Source organism: Oncorhynchus mykiss, chromosome 18, assembly GCF_013265735.2.
Source record: "Oncorhynchus mykiss isolate Arlee chromosome 18, USDA_OmykA_1.1, whole genome shotgun sequence".
NCBI classification, from domain to species: Eukaryota; Metazoa; Chordata; class Actinopteri; order Salmoniformes; family Salmonidae; genus Oncorhynchus; species Oncorhynchus mykiss.
This window is the reverse complement of record NC_048582.1, coordinates 55,194,090-55,215,371: the sequence shown is the minus strand read 5'-3', so window position 1 is coordinate 55,215,371 and position 21,282 is coordinate 55,194,090. Positions and strand designations below refer to the sequence as shown.

At 43.7% G+C, this 21,282-nt stretch overlaps 1 protein-coding gene across 2 annotated transcripts in view; it reads right to left on the bottom strand.

Moving 5' to 3' along the window:
* Positions 1-2,204: 2,204 nt before the first annotated feature.
* Positions 2,205-21,282, bottom strand: part of LOC110496554 (protein tyrosine phosphatase type IVA 2) — a 39,462-nt gene continuing 20,384 nt past the window's right edge. For both annotated transcript variants that reach the window (XM_036953304.1, XM_036953305.1), the window contains exons 2-7: positions 13,095-13,409; positions 12,684-12,792; positions 11,992-12,084; positions 10,347-10,477; positions 3,934-4,008; positions 2,205-3,711 (exon numbers count right to left, since the gene is read on the bottom strand). In XM_036953304.1, coding sequence (XP_036809199.1) covers positions 3,600-3,711; positions 3,934-4,008; positions 10,347-10,477; positions 11,992-12,084; positions 12,684-12,792; positions 13,095-13,099 — 525 coding nt within the window. In that variant the 5' untranslated portion in view covers positions 13,100-13,409 and the 3' untranslated portion in view covers positions 2,205-3,599. The remainder of the gene's footprint in view (positions 3,712-3,933; positions 4,009-10,346; positions 10,478-11,991; positions 12,085-12,683; positions 12,793-13,094; positions 13,410-21,282) is intronic.

Below are 21,282 nucleotides of genomic sequence, written 5' to 3'. Positions count from 1 at the left end.
GAGGTCGAAGAAATTGTCCATGGAGCTCCCAGACAGGATTGTGTCGAGAGACAGATCTTGTAAAGGGTACCAAAACATTTCCGTAGCATTAAAAGGTCCCCCAAAAAAACTTAAATGCAAGAAGTTTGGAACCACCAAGACTCTCCTTAGAGCTGGCCGCCTGGCCAAACTGAGCAATTGGGGGAGAAGGGCCTTGGTCAGGGTGATGACCAACAACACAATGGTCACTGACAGAGCTCCAGAGTACTGGAGATGTGAGAACCTTCCAGAAGGACAACCATCTCTGCAGCACTCCACCAATCAGGCCTTTATGCTGGAGTGGCCAAACGGAAGCCACTCCTCAGTAAAAGACATGACAGACCGCTTGGAGTTTGCCTAAAGGATCAAGGGAAATATGAACGAAGCAAAGTAGAGACATCCTTGATGAAAACCTGCTCCACAGCGCTCAGGACCTCATACTAGGGCGAAGGTTCATCTTCCAACAGGACAACGACCCTAAGCACACAACCAAGACAACACAGGTGTGGCTTTGGGACAAGTCTCAATGTCCATGCCACAGCCTGGAATTGAACCCGATTGGAGAGACCTGAAAATAGCTGTGCATTGACGCTCCCCATCCAACCTGACAGAACTTGAGAGGATCTGCAAAGAATGGGAGAAACACCCCAAATACAGGTGTGCCAAGCTTGTAGTGTCATACCCAAGAAGACTCTGGGCTGTAATCGCTGCCAAAGTTGAGTAAAGGGTCTGAATACTTAGGTAAATGTGATAGTTTTTTAAGTTATACAAATATCTCAATAACCATTTTTTTCTGTCATTATTGGGTACATTGTGTGTAGATTGATGTTTGTAACATAAAATGTGGAAAAAGTGAAGGGGTCTGAATACTTTCTGAATGCACCGTACACATACATGGACAGAAAGTGTTTCTCCTTTTCCAAGATACTCCATCCATCAAGAAGCGTCTTGAACAGGATGATCATTACACAGATACACCTTGTCCTGGGGACAATAAAAAGGCACTCTAAAATGCTGTTTTTATCTCAACGCCACAGATGTCTCAAGTTGAGGGAGAACGAAATTAGAATGCGGACTGCAGGAATGTCCACCAGAGCTGTTGCCAGATAAATCTAATGTTCATTTTTCTACCATAAACCAGCTCTGTCGTTTGTAGAGAATTTGGTAGTACATCCAACCGGACTCAACCACAGACCACGCCAGCCCAGGACCTCCACATCCAGCTTTTTCACCTGCAGGATGGTCTGAGACCAGCCACCTGGACAGCTAATAAAACTGTAGGTTTGCGCAACTGAATAACTTCTGCACAAACTGTCAGAGCTCATCGTCCTCACAAGGGTCTTGACCCGACTGTAGTTTGGCTTCATAAACAACTTTTGTGGGCAAATGCTCACCTTCTATGGACACTGGAGAAGTGTTCTCTTCACAGATGAATCCTGGCTTTAACTGTACCTGGGAGACCGCATGATGTCAACGTTGTGAACAGAGTACCCCATGATGGCGGTGGGGTTATGGTATGGACAAGCATAAGCTACAGACAACGAACACAACTGCATTTTAAATCGATAGCAATTTGAATGCACAGATATAGTGACAAGATCCTGAGGGGCCACTGTTGTGCCATTCATCCTCTGCCATCACCGCAACACAGGATAATGCATGGCCCCATGTCACAAGGATCTGTACACTATTCCTGGAAACTGAAAACGTCCCAGTTTTCCCCATGGCCTGCATACTCACTAGACATGTCACCCATTGAGCATGTTTATGATGCTCTGGATCAACATGTAGTGTACAACAGTGTGTTCCAGTTCCGGACAATATTCAGTAACTTTGCAAAGCCATTGAAGAGAAGTGGGACATTCCATAGGCTATAATCAACAGCCTGATGAACTATATGCAAGGAGATGTGTCACGCTGCATGAAGCAAATGGGTGGTCACACCAGGCACCGACTGGTTTTCTGATCCACGCCCATACCTTTTTATTTCTATTTTAAAATATATCTTATTGTTGCGTTTATATTTTTGTTCAGTGTATCTTGAGACTCAGCAATTCCTTGTCACATAATTGTTTGTGGGCGAGGCACAAGACATGCAGCACCCCAAAAAAATAGGCTGTCATTTCAAATAATCTAAAATAACAATGGAAAAGGTGAGAAACCATGAAATATCATACAAGTTTAAATCTTATTTAAATGTCTTTATTTATCTTAAAACCAATAGGAATGTCTTCAAAATGGGTACAATGATAAAATAACTGACCATTTGCTTTCTTTTCCACCTACTTTCCTTCAGAGTAGGGATTAACAGTTGTATCATTGAGAGTGTGTGTGTGTGCATCTGTGTGTGTGCTTGAAACTGTGTGCGTGTGCAGTCATTGTAAGGAAGTCTTATTGTAAACCCAGTAAGCAGCATTGATGAATGGAAAAAAGTACCTACAGTAAGACTAGCCAAGTGTCTTCCTGTGAAACTGTCTCTATGGGTGTGTGTGTGTGTGTGTGTGTGTGTGTGCGTGCGCAGGACGGTCATTGGGGGTTTGGGGGCTTTTCCGAGGTGGACTGAATATTGCACTCCTGTGAGGTAAAACAAATAAAAAATAAAAATAAAGTTAAGATGGCAAAAAAAAAAAAGACAATAAGAACCTGAAAATAGTCCTTGCCCCAACCAAAATCCAGATTGGCCTGCGAGTTATAGCCAGTAAATAAATACAGCGGACATAATATTTCAAACCCAGCCAACCCCGTAATTAAAAAGTGACTAGAAGCGAGAGGGGGCGGGAAACATTACTGCATTTTTTTTGGGAGAACTTTTGGGAGATTTTGTGTTGTAAAAAATACCTCAATAAGCCAAATGGACTGTTATTTTTAGTCCTAAAGAGAATAATATTGTAATGTGCTAAAGGGTAAAAACAATTAATTTTTATTAAAAAGTTGGTGCAGTGGTCTAAGGCACTGCATCTCAGTGCTAGAGGCGTCACTATAGACACCCTGGTTTTATTCCAGGCTGTATCACAACCGGTTGTGTTTTGGAGTCCCACAGGGCGGTGCACAATGGCCGAGCGTCATCCGGGATTGGCCGTCATTGTAAATAAGAATTTGTTCTTAACTGACTTGCCTAGTTAAATAAAGGTTAAATAAAAAATAACCCGTGGCATAATTAATATCATCAGAAAAATAAACAAATGATCAATCGATACCTTAACATTTTCGGATGTTTTTTTTATCACCATCGTTAAACTTTCATGTACATGTGTGTAAAAAAAAAAGAAGGAAAAGCTATCCCATGATTCAAGACTGAAAATAAAAATTAAGGACTCAAAGAAATTCTAGGCCCATGATTGGGCAACGATAACTTGGAGACGTCTGTGTGCTTTGACCTTTTCCTTCATTGGTTCAGACCTTTAGATTTGCATTCATTAAAATGGAATCATTCGCTCATTAGGTCATCAATTCTGTGATCAATTAGCCATGTCTCAGTGTTAACAAATCACATTAATTACTGATCGCTTTCTCTCGTTGTTTTATCTCCCATTGGTTGGAATAATGTTGTTTGATGGAGAGGCTGCACACACACACACACACTATTGGACGCAGCAGTTGTGGCCGTTGGCATCCTTGAACCGCAGACGCATCTTGGGTCTGTACTTCTCCAGGTAAAGTAGCTGTTTGGAGTTGAAAGCTCCACGTCTCTTCCTGAGGAAGAGAGGAGGTGAGATAAATAACAATAATGTGGTCTTGTATGGTCGAACATAGCAGCACAGTAACAACATCCACATGAATCAATGTTCCCCAACAAACGAATAAAGAGAAAACATGACAATACAGGTTCCACAGCACAGAAACATCGGTTCCCCCCCGCCAGTGTGAAAGTTAAAGTAGTGTTTACTGTCGTGTGAAAGCTAAAATAGTGCTTACTGTCGTATGAACTGCACCGCATCCTCATACTTCATCCCGGTCTCAATCAGAGCTAAGGCCACCAGGACTGGAGCTCTACAGGAGACAGAGGAGAGAGAGAGATAAACACCAGTGTGCATGCAGTGTCATGGTTATGTGGGCAGTAGGGAGGGTGGGGTGAGGGTATACTCTAAAGCTGGGAAATTGGCCTGGGAAACACACGGGGGTTACTGGGTTCACTGCAACCCCGCTGGGGCATCAAGATCACACCCCTGGCCCACACACACACACACAGTGAAATTGCAATAAGTGTGTTACTGTAAGCGAACCTTCACTCACCAGGAATAAAAAATGAAAACTTTCAATTCCCAGACAGACGGCCCGGAGTGTCAAAACTCAGCTGACAAGGCATTCTTGTGTGGGTTTTGAGAGACGGATACAAAATACAGTTGAAGTCGGAAGTTTACATACACCTTAGCCAAATACATTTAAACTCAGTTTCACAATTCCTGACATTTAATCCTAGTAAAAATTCACTGTCTTAGGTCAGTTAGGATCACCACTTTATTTTAAGAATGTGAAATGTCAGAATAATAGTAGGGAAAATGATTTCAGCTTTTATTTCTTTCATCACATTCCCAGTGGGTAAGAAGTTTACATACACTATATCAGTATTTGGTAGCATTGCCTTTAAATTGTTTAACTCGGATCAAACGTTTTGGGTAGCCTTCGACAAGCTTCCCACAATAAGTTGGGTGAATATTGGCCCATTCCTCCTGACAGAGCTGGTGTAACTGAGTCAGGTTTGTAGGCCTCCTTTTGCTTGCGCACGCTTTTTCAGTTCTGCCCACAAATGTTCTATAGGATTGAGGTCAGGGCTTTATGATGGCCACTCCAAAACCTTGACTTTATGCTTGAGGTCATTGTCCATTTGCGACCAAGCTTTAACTTCCTGACTGATGTCTTGAGATGTTGCTTCAATATATCCACATATTTTCCTTCCGCGTGATGCCATCTATTTTGTGAAGTGCACCAGACCCTCCTGCAGCAAAGCACCCCCACAACATGATGCCATCACCCCCGTGCTTAACGGTTGGGATGGTGTTCTTCGGCTTGCAAGCCTCCCCCTTTTTCCTCCAAACATAACAATTGGTCATTATGACCAAACAGTTCTATTTTTGTTTCATCAGACCAGAGGACATTTCTCCAAAAACCATGATCTTTGTCCCCATGTGCAGTTGCAAACCGTAGTCTGGCTTTTTTATGGCGGTTTGGAGCAGTGACTTCTTCCTTGCCAAGCGGCCTTGCAGGTTATGTCGATATAGGACTAATTTTACTGAGGATATAGATACTTTGTACCTGTTTCCTCCAGCATCTTCACAAAGTCTTTTGCTGTTGTTCTGGGATTGATTTGCACTTTTTGCACCAAAGTACATTCATTTCTAGGAGACAGAACGCGTCTCCTTCCTGAGGGGTATGATGGCTGCGTGGTCCCATAGTGTTTATACTTGCGTGCTATTGTTTGTACAGATGAACGTGGTACCTTCAGGCGTTTGGAAATTGCTCCCAAGGATGAACCTGACTTGTGAAGGTCTTGAAGGTCTTGCTGAAGGTCTTGCTGATTTCTTTTGATTTTCCCATGATGTCAAGCAAAGAGGCACGGAGTTTGAAGGTAGGACTTGAAATACATCCACAGGTACACCTTCAAATGACTCAAATGATGTCAATTAGCCTTTCACAAGCATCTAAAGCCATGATATCATTTTCTGGAATTTTCCAAGCTGTTTAAAAGGCACAGTCAAATTAGTGTATGTAAACTTCTGACCCACTGGAATTGTTACACAGTGAATAAGTGAAATAATCTGTAAACAATTGTTGGAAAAATTACTTGTATCATGCATAAAGTAGATGTCCTAACCGACTTGCAAAAACTATAGTTTGTTAACAAGAAATTTGTGGGGTGGTTGAAAAATGAGTTTTAATGACTCCAACCTAAGTGTATGTAAACTTCCGACTTCAACTGTAGGTAGGGATAAAGTGACTACGCAATCGGAGTTTGTGCAAAAAGGGTCAATGCAGATAGTTAAATAGTTAACCAATATCGTCCTGGATTAACTAATTAGCAATCTTATGGTTTGGGAGTTGACGCTGTTCATGGTCCTGTTGGTTGCAGACATGGTGCATTGGTACCACTTGGCATGAGGTAGCAAAGACAACAGTCTATGACTTGGGTGGCTGGAGTCAGACAACCTTTAGCGCTTTCCTCTGACACCGCCTGGTCCTGGATGGCAGGGAGCTCGGTGATGTACTGGGCTGTAAGCACTACCCACTGTATCGCTTTGTGGTCAGATGCCAAGCAGTTGCCATACCCAGCAGACAGAGACAGTCAGGATGCTCTCAATGGTGCAGCTTTATAACGTTTTTAGGATTTGAGAGCCAGTGCCAAATCCTTTTAGCCTCCTGAGGGGGAAGAGGCGTTGTGCCTTCCTCAGGACTGTGTTGCTGTGTGTTTCCATGGTGATGTGGACACCAAGGTACTTAAAGCTCACAACCTGCTCCTCTACAGCCTTGTCGATGTGGATGGGGCGGGCACGGCCCGCCGTTTCTTGTAGTCCACAATCAGCTCCTTTGTCTTTCTGATGTTGAGGGAGAGATTGCCTTCCTGGTACCACTGCCAGGTCACCGAGTCCCTCCCTATAAAAACTGTCTCATAGTCATCGGTGATCAGGCCCACAATCGGCATGTCATCAGCAATCTTAGTGTTGGAGTCGTGAGCGATCACGCAGTCGTGGGTGAACAGGGAGTACAGGAGGGGACTAAGTACACACCCGAGGGTGTGTTGAGGGTCAGCTTGGTGGATGTGTTTCCTACCCTTGGCAGATGTGTTGTTGCCTACACCTGAGGGCAGCCCATCAGGAAGTCCAGGATCCAGTTTCAGAGTGTGCAGTCCCAGGGTCCTGAGCTTGGAGGGGACACTAGTGTTGAACAAAGCATTCTCCCAGGGCAGTGTGGAGTGCCATAGAGATGAAGTCATCTGTGGATCTGTTGGGTTGGTTTGGGGGTGTCTGGTATGATGGTGTGAGCCTTTCAAAGCATTTCATGGCTACAGATGTGAGTGCTACTGGGCGATAGTCATTTAGACAGATTACCTTGGCGTTGTATGTGGTGGTCTGCTTGAAACATGTAGGTATTGCAGACTTGGTCAGGGAGGGTTTGAAAATGTCAGTGAAGACACTTGTCAGCTGGTACGCGTCCTGGTAATCCGTCTGGCACGCGGCCTTTGCTAATGTTAACCTGTTTAAAGGTCTTACTCACGTCGGCTACGGAGAGCGAGACTACACAGTCATCCAGAAGAGCTGGTGCTCTCATACATTGCCCAGGGTTGTTTGCCTCGAAGAGAGCATAGAAGGAATATAGCTTGTCTGAAAGGCTTGCGTTGCTGGGGTTTCCTTTGTAAATCGGTGATAGTTTGCGAGCCCTGCCACATCCGACGAGGGTCAGAGCTGGCGCAGTAAGATTTCACCTTAGTCCTGTATTGACAACAACTCGGGAGTTCGTAGCAGGATTTCTTATAAGCGTCCGGATTTGTGGATGAGGCCACAGAGTCTCCTGACCCCTCCTGTCTCAGCCTCCAGTATTTATGCTGCAGTTGTTTGTGTGTCAGGGGGCTAGGGTCAGTTTGTTATATCTGGAGTATTTCTCCTGTCTTATCCTGTGTCCTGTGTGAATTTAAGTATGCTCTCTCTAATTCTCTTTCTTTCTCTCGGAGGATCTGAGCCCTAGGACCAAGCCTCAGGACTACCTGGCATGATGAATCCTTGCTGTCCCCAGTCCACCTGGCCGTGCTGCTCCAGTTTCAACTGTTCTGCCTGCAGCTATGGAACCCTGACCTGTTCACTGGACGTGCTACCTGTCCCAGACCTGTTGTTTTCAACTCTCTAGAGACAGCAGGAGCGGTAGAGATGCTCTTAATGATCGGCTATGAAAAGCCAACTGACCTTTACTCCTGAGGTGCTGACTTGTTGCACCCTCGACAACTACTGTGATCATGATTATTACTGTGATTATTACAGTCCCCACTGTGGGAACGACGACGTCGTCGTCAATACACATATTAACAAATCCGGTGACGTGTTAAACTCCTATGTTATCGGACAAATCCCTGAACATATTCCAGTCTGTTCTAGTGAAACAGTCCTGTATCTAAGGGTTTCCCCAAACTCTGTTTTGTTTTTTGCCCTATCACTACAAAGCTGATTCAAATAACAAAAGCTTAATGATGAGCTGGTTATTTTAATCAACTGTGTCGTGCTAGGGAAAAAACCAAAACGTGCACCGGGGAGTGGGGGGCTGCTGAAGCTCAACATCTGCTTCATAGGACCTTCCGTATTGAGCACATCACTGGAACTTCTTGTTTCAGTTTTTGCTTGTAAGCAGGACTCACGAGGATAGAGTTATGGTGGGATTTAGCAAATGGAGGTCGAGGGAGAGCTTTGTATGCGTTTGTGTGGTGGTCTAGAGTTGTCGCCTCTAGATGAACAGGTGACAAGCTGGTAAAAATGAGACAAAATCACCGGCCAATAAGAGTGCCGCCACTGGACGTGCATTTTCTTGTTTGCTTCCGGCCCAATACAGCTCGTTGAGTGCGGTCTCCGTGCCAGCATTGGTTCGTGTCGGTAAATATGAAGCTACGAAAAATATAGGATGAAAACTGGGAAATAGTATGGTCTGCAGTTTATCATGAGGTATTCCAGATCAGGCGAGCAAAACCTTTAAACTTCCTTAGCATTAGATATCACACACCAGCTGTTAACCATTCAGTCTTGACAATGCATTAAAAAAAACTAAGCTAGATGTGTCCGTGTTCAGCCACGAATTTGAGAAAACATAAGATATTAGTTTCAGGTCCCGTTGATAGGATAGTCCCAAATGGAGCTTGTCTAGTTTATTCTATAGTGATTGTAAAAATAAGATGCAACCTAACGCAGAGTAACCTCAGCAGTGACGCTTGCTTGTGGAAGCCCATGGCTGTGCAATGGCATAGCCTTGCTTTGTTAATTCAGCAGACAAGACACTTTTATTTCCAGAGCCCATCAGCCAAGACACCCATTTTATAGTAAAAGAAAACAAAAAAATTTACTAACAGAATAAAATGGAACAGAATATTTTTCCAAATGTAAAAAGTTGCCACAGCAGAGTAATGCGCATCTCAAACAGTTATTCTCACAGTGATCACTTGAAACGGGTTGAAATAGATTTAGTTTTCTAACCCTGAAAAAACTGTCTCATTTTCAATATTGCAGACATTTGATTTATTCTGCCTTTTATTTGGATTTTCAAAATGGATTAACAATTCCACATTGAACACTACATAGTGATGAATTCTGACCACAACATCTGTTTGCTGAGTAGGTCTAGGCTTAATGATTCTGATGAAAATTCACTCCGTTGGGCCTCCCGAGTGGCGCAGCGGTCTACAGACCAGGCGTCACTACAGACCCGGGTTCAATCCCAGGCTCAATCACAAATGGAAGTGATCGGGAGTCCCATAGGGCGGCGCACAATTGTTACAGTGTCGTCCGGGTTAGGGGAGGGTTTGGCCGGGGGAGCTTTACGTGGCTCAACGCGCTCTAGCGACTCCTTGTGGCGGGCCGGACGCCTGCATGCTGATTTCGGTAGTCAGTTGAACGGTGTTTCCTCTGACACATTGGTGCAGCTGGCTTCCGGGTTAAGCGGGTGGGTGTTAAGAAGCGTGGTTTGGTGGGTTATGTTTTGGAGGACGCATGACTCAACCTTCGCCTCCCGAGCCAGTTGGGGAGTTGCAGCGATGAGACAAGATCTAAATTGGGGAGAAAAAACATTGTATAATTTAAATTGTTCTGTCTTTATCAAACAAATATTTTTGTGTATTCTCAGTGTGGAACCTGTATGTTAAAGTCTAACCAATTCAAAATGGCACAAGCAGTTCGCAAAGTAGCCAAAGCGGAAAGTAGACAGGACAATTATTCAAAAACTGCAGCTCGTTGTTGAAACGCATAATTTCTTTCGTCTATCAACCAGTCCATTTAGAATTTTTCTGTAGGTCTAACGGGAGATTTTGCGCGGTGTGTAGAGTGGTCGCAAAGCAAGTGGTCGCAACGCAATTAAGTGAATGAGAGAGGAGAAAGGGAATTTAGGGAGAAGAACTGTGATGCTTGGCTTTTTTTTTGTGTGTGCCGCAAATGCACATGTACAAATGGAACACTAGTCAAAGCGAATTAAGATCGTCTTCCAGATAACATTTTAGTGGCCAAAAAGCACATAACACCAAATCTCTGAATACTCCAACGGACGTCATCGCTAGTCATTAGATGGGTCTCACTAACCACAATTAAGCCCACTTACACACATCCATCTCGCCACTTACATTCACACACACACACACACACCCTCACCGGCCCAGCCCCGCCACACAATGCACAGCGATGCAGCAGCCAGGCTCGTCTCGGAACTTGGTCTTCAGCAGGTTCAGCCAGTCATCCACTATCTGGGTGGGGGGCGGGGCACCATCATCAAAGGGCCAGTCCTACAGAGGCAGAGGAACAAAAATTTAAACATGGATCAAACCAGGGGCTAGGGGTTATTTTAACCAGTGGTCAATGCTGAAGGTCAGTACAGGATAATTCAAAGCCTGATTGAAGAATTAGAGCAGCTTTGTCCATTATGCGATATCATGTGTGTCTAAGTTGGAAAGCTTGATATGCTGAGTAATGTGTCCTGGCAGACAGCCTGACCCCTGTATATCCGTCTGAGCCTCTATACTCGTGCTGACCCAGTGTCTCTGCCACGGCTCAGCACAGATCACAGCCGTGCGCAACCCTACACAAGGCTATTCCCGTCTTGGTGCTCAAACAATATAAAAAATGGATTGTGATCATAATTACTGCCACACTCCAATGGAAGACAGGGAGAGGAATGCTCCAGGATGAGGGGTGGTGATCACTGTATTAAAACTATATCAACGACGGGATAGGATATTTCCTCACCCAAACAAGGTTTCTCTGGCCTTCCATAAATCACCTGTGAGACCGCTGAATACTAGCCTAAGCTTTGAGAAGAGACAATAGAGGGCACAGAAGACAGAAACAGACAGAGCAAGAAGGCCTGGGTGGAGCCTCATTCATGTGGATCTGAGCCAGAGATTCCTTCTCTTCTCCACCTCTTAGCTCAGCACACAGTGGCAGGCAGACAGTTGAGGACAAATGAAAACAGACAGATAACAGGGAAGGTCTCCAGAGAGGGAAAACCACCTGTTTAACTTGACATTCCATGGAAGAAAAAAAACAGCAAATTCAACTCCCTAAAATTCCTAGGAGGCATTCAGTTCAGTAGAAATTCTTTCTGCTCTCTAGGTGTGTGTGGTTGTAATCTGCTCCACCAGCCGGCTCTCGCTGTCGACTATCTGGCTTCACATCACCTCAGAATGGAACTTGAATAGAAAATCCATTGGGCTTCCCAAAAACGATACGTTTAAACGCCCACACCAGTAGAAATCCACTTTTTCAAGCAGAAAGACGATGCCCAGAGCTTACCAATGATGTTGCACAATGATTTAAGTCAACAAGTATGTGACCAAGGCCCTTCTACACCGATTGCTCAGTTTGACAGGGCGGCCAGCTCTAGGAAGAGTCTTGGTGGTTCCAAACTTCTTCAATGTAAGAATGATGGAGGCCACTGTGTTCTTGGGGACCTTCAATGCTGCAGATTTTGTACTCTTCCCGAGAGCTATGCCTCGACAATATCCTGTCTCGGAGCTTTTACGGACAATTCCGTCAACCTGACAGCTTGGTTTTCGCACTGTCAACTTTGGGACCTTATATAGATGGGGGAAGCATTGTATTAAGTCCCATCTAAATCAACTGCCACCTCGATTTAGATCCACGCCTCAGTCGTGTGATTCGCTCAGAATTTGAATTGATTGGCATGTCACTCAGTAAATCCACACCCCTAAAATTCCAAACAGTCCCACACTTACCAGGCTCTATGCGCTAGCAAGTCAAGTCTGGGGACGAGGTTAATGTGTGTGTGTATAATCCTTACCACGACCTCGATCCCCCCCTTCTCCACTGGGGCCTTGTCGTAGGTGGCGTCACACACTCTCACCAGCGTGCTCACCTCAAACTTCTTCAGCTCCTGAGACAGACACAAATAGACACACAGACAGAGTCAGAGACAGGCAGAGTCAGAGAGACAGGCAGAGAGACAGGCAGAGAGACAGGCAGAGAGACAGGCAGAGAGACAGGCAGAGAGACAGGCAGAGAGACAGGCAGAGAGACAGGCAGAGAGACAGGCAGAGAGACAGGCAGAGAGACAGGCAGAGAGACAGGCAGAGAGAGACCGACACAGAGACAAGAGGGGAGAGACACAGACAGACAGAGACAGGCAGACAGACAGACAGAGACAGAGAGAGGCAGAGACAGAGAGTGGCAGAGACAGAGAGTGGCAGAGACAGAGAGTGGCAGAGACAGAGAGAGGCAGAGACAGAGAGAGGCAGAGACTATCAGCACAGATATCTTGCACTAAAAATATTTATGTTTAATTGTAGGTTGAGCTGAGGGGAGATTGTTATAGGCTACTTTGGTGAAGTTATTGATGCACGTACATACAGTCAGACGTGTATGACACTCCACAGTGAACTTGAGTGTGGAATTGACAAGGTTATACATGCAGACCCTACATGACAACGCAAAAGCAACAAACACGCCCACACACACACAAGGTGGCAGCCTCACCTCGGTAAACTTGTTGAGCGTGGCGTTGGTGGGGTTGTGTGTGATGAGGAACCTCATGCCCTCGTAGGCAATCTCCACTGCTGCAGGGCGGTTCATGTTGGCGAGACGGCTTTGAAAACAATTACAATAAAATACTTAATCTCTTACAAGAAGGATGACTACTTTTGGCTCAGATGTCAGCAAGGACTTCTAGTAGGATTCAGTAGGTTCAAAAAATAAATAAAAACACGACGAAGGGAGGAGGGGGATGTGGGATGGTAACACCTGTGGATGTTTTAAAAAAAAAGAGGGGTAACAAAAAATATGGATGATGTAATCCACAAGACTCCACAGGGGCGGGGTAAAAATAAAAATAATAAAAAAATTGGGGAGACTATCCACGAGTCATCCAATCGGACATTCAGATTTTACCCCATTCAGGAGAGCGGTATGTGATTGGCTTCTGGGAGAGAAAGCAGGAAGTAGAAGAGAACTGAGCAGTTTTCTTATTGGCGGCTCAGGGGACAGAGCTAGGCGATCTGGCCAAGGACTACGCGGTATCCCAGGGGATCGTTGGAGGAGACCGGGATTCCCAGTGTGCTGGCTTCAGGGGGGCTTCTGGGTAGCGTAGTCCCGAGGGGGGCGGACGATTCACTTGTCCACGAAGGCGAGGTGCTGTGCCTGGCAAAAGTCTCCACTGACACTCACATACGCCATATATGTATGGCCCAAATCAACACAGAAACACTGCCAAGAAAAGAGGGGGGAGGGGGAGAAAAATGTGATTAGGTAAACTCAAACAGACAAGGAAACAGTCACCATTTAGCAAGACAGGGCAAAAATACATCTAAAAGCACCTGTTGGGGAAACTAGTAAACTCATCACAGAAGAAATATGACCCATGAAATACTTGACCTATTAAAAACTAGCCATTATCACCCTTGTACTAAAGGTGTTATAAACCCCCACATTTATTATCAGCCACACTCACATGGGAAAATAAAAACATACAAAAACAAAATTGTACATAAAGATATATACACACACAGGTAATGAAAGACAGACACAAGACACCCATGATCTCTTGGCTTCAAAAGAGAGCATCTCACAAATCATGTAATGTCTTGCCTCTAACTAGCTGATTCTGAGCCAACACCTGAAGGGCCTGAACATAGCCACCACAAAATGGCTGGTAACTACCACTGTCTACTCACACACACACACAACGTGACAGAGTCCAAGGGAGAGGTGAAACAGAGAGAGACAGTGACAGAGCAGAGCGTGAGAGAGAGTGGTGGAGGGCCAAGAGAGGGCAGGGGGGAAAGTGAGGGGGTGGAGGTTTAGATGAGAGGGCAGGAATGAGGTGAGAAAAGGGGTGGAGGGTGAGGGGACAAATGGGGTGGAGTGTAAAGCGCAAAAGGGAAGTAAAAAAAAAAGTTGGACCTCAGCATCAGTGTACAACACAGCAGTCACAAGGTGAGGATTATGGGTTGGCAGGGCTTCACACGAGCCAACTCTTTCACAGTCCCACGCTCCCCCTTTCACCTGAGACTCTCCCTCTGTCACACAGTCATTCTCCATTCATCCCACGCTCAGTCTCTTCAGGTGTCCTCTTTACTTCAGTCATTCTCTCCAAATCTGTCTTCTCTTTGGGAGAATGGTGCCCCAATTGTCCTAGTGTCTTGCCTCCTTTACCCATAGGACTCTCGCTCTACCTCTCCCCCATCCTCCTTCTCATATTTGAGTCTGTCTCAGTCTGTCGTGGCGCCGGTACAGAGCGGTCGTCTCGCCCACTCATTCACTCTGTGCCAGGAACAGGGTAACAACTTTAAAAAGACACACCAACGCTCTATTCACTGGACTCACTTTGCCCTGCCTCACCCTCTCTGCAGATAGACGCCTGCCTCACCCACTCAATCTCTCATTCTGTGCCAATGACAGTCAGGGTTACTCTATGGAGACTAGAACTAACCTTCTCTTCCCATCTCCCATTCCCTCTGGTTTCCTCTCACCCAGTGCAAGAGGGCCAGTTTTCAAAGAATCACCAACCACTCCTCTCTCCCACTCTTTCCTTCCATCTCCCTGCCTTAGCCGGTGACAGCAACAGGGCCAGTCTTCAAAGAGCCACCAGTTATCCAGTGGGTAAAGATCTCTCCCTGACGCCTTTAATTACCAGCTCCAAACAGCACTAAAAACACTAGTGATGTAAAAATAAAATCTATTTAGTTACATGTCAGGATATTATTTTTGACGATATATCGTATCAGCTGACAATTTGTGCTAGTTGGCTGTACCAAGTATCGTGATATCGTATCGTGAGGTCCATGGCAATTTCCAGTTCTTATATATATATATATATAAAAACATACATACACACACACAAAACACCACTGCAGTATGGCACGGCCACAGAAACAAACTTGATCTACGGATCAAGTGCTACCAGTCCCAAAAAGCATATTCATGATGATCTAAAAGGGAAATGGATCAGCACCAGACAAACAGTGTCAGGTCGAGGAAGAAGAGGGAATGAAAAGAGATACTTCAGAGCAGTTGGTCAAAATAGGAAGAGGTATTTTTGGACACCGATTCTGCCATTTTTTTTTTTTATCTTTACAACATTATTTAACGAGGCAAGTCGGTTAAGAACACATTCTTATTTTCAATGACAGTTTAGGAACGGAGGGTTAACTGCCTTGTTCAAGAGCAGAACGGCAGATTTTTACCTTGTCAGCTCAGGGATTCAATCTTGCAACCTTACAGTTAACTAATCCAAGGCTCTAACCACCTGCCTCACGAAGAGCCTGCCTGTTACACGAATGCAGTAAGAAGCCAAGGTAAGTTGCTAGCTAGCATTAAACTTATCTTGTAAAAAACAATCATAATCACTAGTTATAACTAACTACACATGGTTGATGATATTACTAGTTTATCTAGCGTGTCCTGCGATGTATATAATCGCTGCGGTGCGCATTCATGAAAAAGGACTGTCGTTGCTCCAATGTGTACCTAACCATAAACACCAATGCCTTTCTTAAAATCAATACACAGAAGTATATATTTTTAAACCTGCATATTTAGCTAAAAGAAAGGTAAGCTGGCAATATTAACCAGGAGAAATTGTGTCATTTCTCTTGCGTTCATTGCACGCAGAGTCAGGGTATATGCAACAGTTTGGGTCGCCTGGCTCGTTGTGAACTAATTTGCCAGAATTTTACGTAATTATGACATAACATTGAAGGTTGTGCAATGTAACAGCAATATTTAGACTTAGGGATGCCATCCGTTAGATAAAATACAGAACGGTTCCATATTTCACTGAAAGAATAAACATTTTGTTTTCGAAATTATAGTTTCTGGATTCGACCATATTAATGACCTAAGGCTCGTATTTCTGTGTGTTATTATGTTATAATTAAGTCTGATTTGATAGAGCAGTCTGACTGAGCGATGGTAGGCACCAGCAGGCTCGTAAGCATTCATTCAAACAGCACTTTCGTGCTTTTTGCCAGCAGCTCTTCCCTGTGCTTCAAGCATTGCGCTGTTTATGACTTCAAGCCTATCAACTCCCGAGATTAGGCTGGTGTAACCGATGTGAAATGGCTAGCTAGTTAGCGGGGTGCGCGCTAATAGCGTTTCAAACGTCACTCGCTCTGAGACTTGGAGTAGTTGTTCCCCTTGCTCTGCATGGGTAACGCTGCTTTGAGGGAGGCTGTTGTCGATGTGTTCCTGGTTCGAGCCCAGGTAGCGGCGAGGAGAGGGATGGAAGCGATACTGTTACACTGGCAATACTAAAGTGCCTATAAGAACATCCAATAGTCAAAGGTATATGAAATACAAATCGTAGAGAGAGAAATAGTCCTATAATTCCTATAATAGCTACAACCTAAAAACGTCTTACCTGGGAATATTGAAGACTCATGTTAAAAGGAACCACCAGCTTTCATATGTTCTCATGTTCTGCGCAAGGAACTTAAACATTAGCTTTCTTACATGGCACATATTGCACTTTTACTTTCTTCTCCAACACTTTGTTTTTGCATTATTTAAACCAAATAGAACATGCTTCATTATTTATTTGAGGCTAAATTGATTTTATTGATGTATTAAGTTAAAAGAAGTGTTCATTCAGTATTGTTGTAATTGTCATTATTACAAATAAATAAAACATTTTTTATTTAAAAAAAATAATCCGGTTAATCGGTATCGGCGTTGAAAAATCATAATCGGTCGAACTCTAGCGACCAAATACGACGTGTGTGGAGTGTGACAGACCAGTGATGTCAGAGACCATCCCAATGAGAAGTAGAAAGACCAGACTACTATAATGTCAGGATTGCAATGCTCACACAATATCACACTTAATATAAGGTTATGTGATGAACCACAATCTTGAGCTTATCAAATTGTACTACATACAGTCTCATAACACAGTTCTTCAACCGAGTCCCACAGCTTGCAGTGCCTCCAAACAGGAGTATATAGCAGTTGGACTGCACTCAGCAGCTAAGTAGAATCCTTCATAGCTAAGTGGTATTAGCATCAATTTCCATTCAGTCAGCATAGACTTACATATGTCAAGGTCCTCTCTCCCTAATAACAGTCACCTAGCCATGTCTCAATATTCCCAAGTTAATGTCAGTGAATATGGAGGAAAGAAGACAAGGAGAGGAAGCCAATCGTCAGACTATTGAGACGCACCCCAGTTAAAGCCGGTCTCTGAGTGAGTGGCACTAGCTAGAGGAACAGGCACCTTGTGGTAAAGCCAGACCAGCCCTGCTTTCACAACGCTGCCGGGAACTCATGCAAATCACTCAGCCATATTTGCAAACAACAACTTCTGCAATTGTGCCCAGCTGTCAGCACAGATGGAGAGAAGAGAGCCAACACACCAAATCAGTCTGGAAAGACTATGTGTTTGTTACCACACAGGAAGTATCTTTATGAACACTGCGTCTGTGAGACAGGGAAAGTGACAGCTACCAGGCCTAATTGTGTAGCTGACAAAGATGTATTATAATTGTCTAGGCCTACAACTCGAAATTGGTCAAACTCCTACTCATTTCAACCAGAAAACTGAACTAGCCAACCTAAAAACACAAAAGAAACGCACAGCTAGGCCTACATACAAAACAAATGCCAACAAGGGGCCTATTTAGGCCCGAGATTCAGGTCAACTGGGTTAGGAAAGCTTTATTATTTTTGTCTAGCCTACAATTTTCATAATTAGGCCACTTCAGTCATCATTATTCGGCATCGCCTCACAGCTGCTCCACACAACTCTGCTGTTGAACAAGTGCTAACGAAGAACATAAAACAGCACAAGCTAAGTATTATCCTGAAGTTCTCCTGCTGCCACACATACACTAAAGCCCCGTTGTGAGTACCAACATGTCCCTTTCTTTTCCAGCTGGACTGAATGTTGTTGGGTACACACAGTGTCCACTCAGAACTAAGAAATTGTTCAACTAGCTACATCAAGTATTTTCCTTCACCTGATACCGAGATCAGATTAGCCTACTACTGTATATGAACCTGGGAGAAACATCTACAAAAGTCACACACACGAAACTACCCACACGTATTCTGTTAGCCTGGGAATTGCCAGAGACAACATGATACGATCTAATCAAGATACTTAGGTGACAATACCATATGTATTGCAATTCTCACAATTCAGGAACACCTGCTCTTTACATGACAGACCGACAAGGTGAATCCAGCTGAAAGCCATGATCCCTTATTGAGGGTGACTGGGCAAGGCAAAAGATTTAAGTGCTTTTGAACGGGGCATGGTACAAGGGTTTTGTGTGTGAAGAACTGCAACACTGCTGGGTTTTTCACGCTCAACAGTTCTCCGTGTGAATGGTCCACCGCCCAAAGGACATCCAGCCAACTTGACACAACTGTGGGAAGCATTGGAGTCAACATTGGCCAGCATCCCTGTGGAATGCTTGATACCATGTAGAGTCCATGCCTCAACGAATTGAGGCTGTCTGGGGGCAAAAGGGGGTGCAATGCAATATTAGGAAGGTGTTCCTCATGTTTTGTACATGGTTTATGTAATTGCAATTTGATGTTCCAAACATATTGCTCACTTTGTGTCTTGTCTGCTACAGAGGGACAAGAAAAGTTTTGAGCAATCATGGAAATACGTGCTGAAAACATGTTGGCTAAGTATTTATAAAGATTGAGAATAAACTGTAGGATTAAATATATTGGAGTTTTGGTGCCGGTTCAGCCGACAAGCAGTAGCTAACGCTACCTACAGTTGGTAGCAAAGGAGTTGGTCCCGCCTTTGCTGCTATAACAGGCTACACTCTCCTGGGAAGGCTTTCCACTAGATGTTGGAACATTGCTGCAGGGACTTACTTCCATTCAGCCACAAGAGCATTCGTGAGGTCGGGCACTGATCTTGGGCGATTAGGCCTGGCTTGCAGTCAAGGGTACCAATTCATCCCAAAGGTGTTTGATGGAGTTAAGGTCAGGGCTCTGTGCAGGCCAGTAAAGTTCTTCCACAGCGATCTTGAGAAAAGATTTCTGTATGGACCATGCTTTGTGCATGGGGGCATTGTCATACTGAAACAGGAAGGGACTTCCCAAAACTGTTGCCACAAATTCAGAAGCACAGCATCATCTGGAATGATGACCGTGTTGCGGTGACCGTGTTACCGGCGGTCAAATTCAACATGACTGTTTAGTCAAGGTAATTAGGCTTCTCCAAGCGTTGATGCTGCTGATGGTCATTAGTAGCCTACCAAACTGGCTAACTTCCTGGTACTTAGCACTCCATTGTCCCTCTAATCAATCTGACATCAATGCAAATGTTTTTCGAAAATCTAAATCAAACACTTCATGAGAGCCCATGAGCTCATGTTGCCCAACATTTCTATAGGCTTTGTAATTATTTGAGGAAACAGAGTGATGGCTTCTACTAAACAGAGGATCCCATCAGCTCTCTAAAGGCTAGGCCTACTATATTTATTTCTCAACTTTCCTAATATTCAGCACATTATTTATCTTTACAACAGGAGTATAGCTACCTGGCTGGAATGAAAATGAACCAGAGGAAAAGCATCCTCCATTCGCTATTTAAGTGGATAGAAGACTGGACCATTATCATGCACCTTTCTAAATCCAAACAAATTTCACACATCATTTAATATATGTAAAGACAAGATTAAATCAAGAATAGTCTAATGGGTAACAATATTAGCCTATCACTTGTGAATTATACATTATCACTTTTGAATGATGCCCAGCATAAGAAACACTTTTTTGACTTTGTCAAATAGTCGCACACCTCATGTAGCCCACCCTATAGGCCTAAGTTTGATCCGCTTTACAAGGGGTGTAGAGCCTAACTGGCATACATAAGCAGCGCGTGAGTTGACATTTGGGGAAGAACATTTCTACCATAAACATGCACCTTTATAATAAAAGCATTACATGCATGATCACATTTGCGGTCACTTTTGATAATGGTGTTTTCCCACTAATGGAACATTAGTGATTTTAGCCTATGTGCGCATTCCTGCATTTATAATGTGGGCTACACTAGTTAATTTAACAGACAAGATTTGGCATTATTTTATAGTAATGAAGAATATTCAAATTGAACAAAGCTGAATAAAATAGATATTTCCTCAACAATTTGAAGGAGTACGTGGCTATTCTCTGAACGGTTAACAAAGAAATAGATACTCATATGCTTAATTTAGTTCATGTAACTTTAGTTGTTCTATAAACGTTGGGCTATATGTTTTGATTTTTAATACATTGTAAGGCTGCATGATGAGACTCTAAATGATTTGGAAAAAAGTAACTTGAAAGGCATGAGCTCTGCTTAGTTTTTTTTGCGCAGGCTGTAAACACTTCATTGGTCTCATTCATAATTTCAACTTATAGTTGTCCACATACTTTTGTATAGATAGTATTTAGTGTACATGGAAGATAGAAAATAAAAAATAAATTAAAAAAAGGCTCTTCAGAAATCGATACTTGGAGTCAAATATCAATACAATAACATCAAAAAATATTGCGATATGTTAATCAATGTTTTGCCCATCATTAGTATTCTGAGAAATGACAGCTAGGCTTCACATTAGCCCCCTTGTTTACAGGAGCTAAACTGGGAGAAAGGTCATTGAGTGAGTAGCCTTGCAGTACTTGGGCCTACTGGCTGAGACTCAAAGGTCCTGGCTATATTCCCAAATTGCGAGTGAGAGTCCCCTCTAGGTTCCCTGCTCGCCAGCCTGGCCCATGATCACATTTGCGGTCACTTTTGATAATGGTGTTTTCCCACTAATGGAACATTAGTGATTTTAGCCTATGTGCGCATTCCTGCATTTATAATGTGAATAAATAGATTTTGGATAATTATTATTTATTTGGGTGCATTACAGCCAAAGGGGGCATCCCTTTGAAATTTGAGGCATTATCAAGTTCTTGTCAAATTATGAATGAGACCAATGAAGTGTTTACAGCCTGCGCAAAAAAAACTAAGCAGAGCTCATGCCTTTCAAGTTACTTTTTTCCAAATCATTTAGAGTCTCATCATGCAGCCTTACAATGTATTAAAAATCAAAACATATAGCCCAACGTTTATAGAACAACTAAA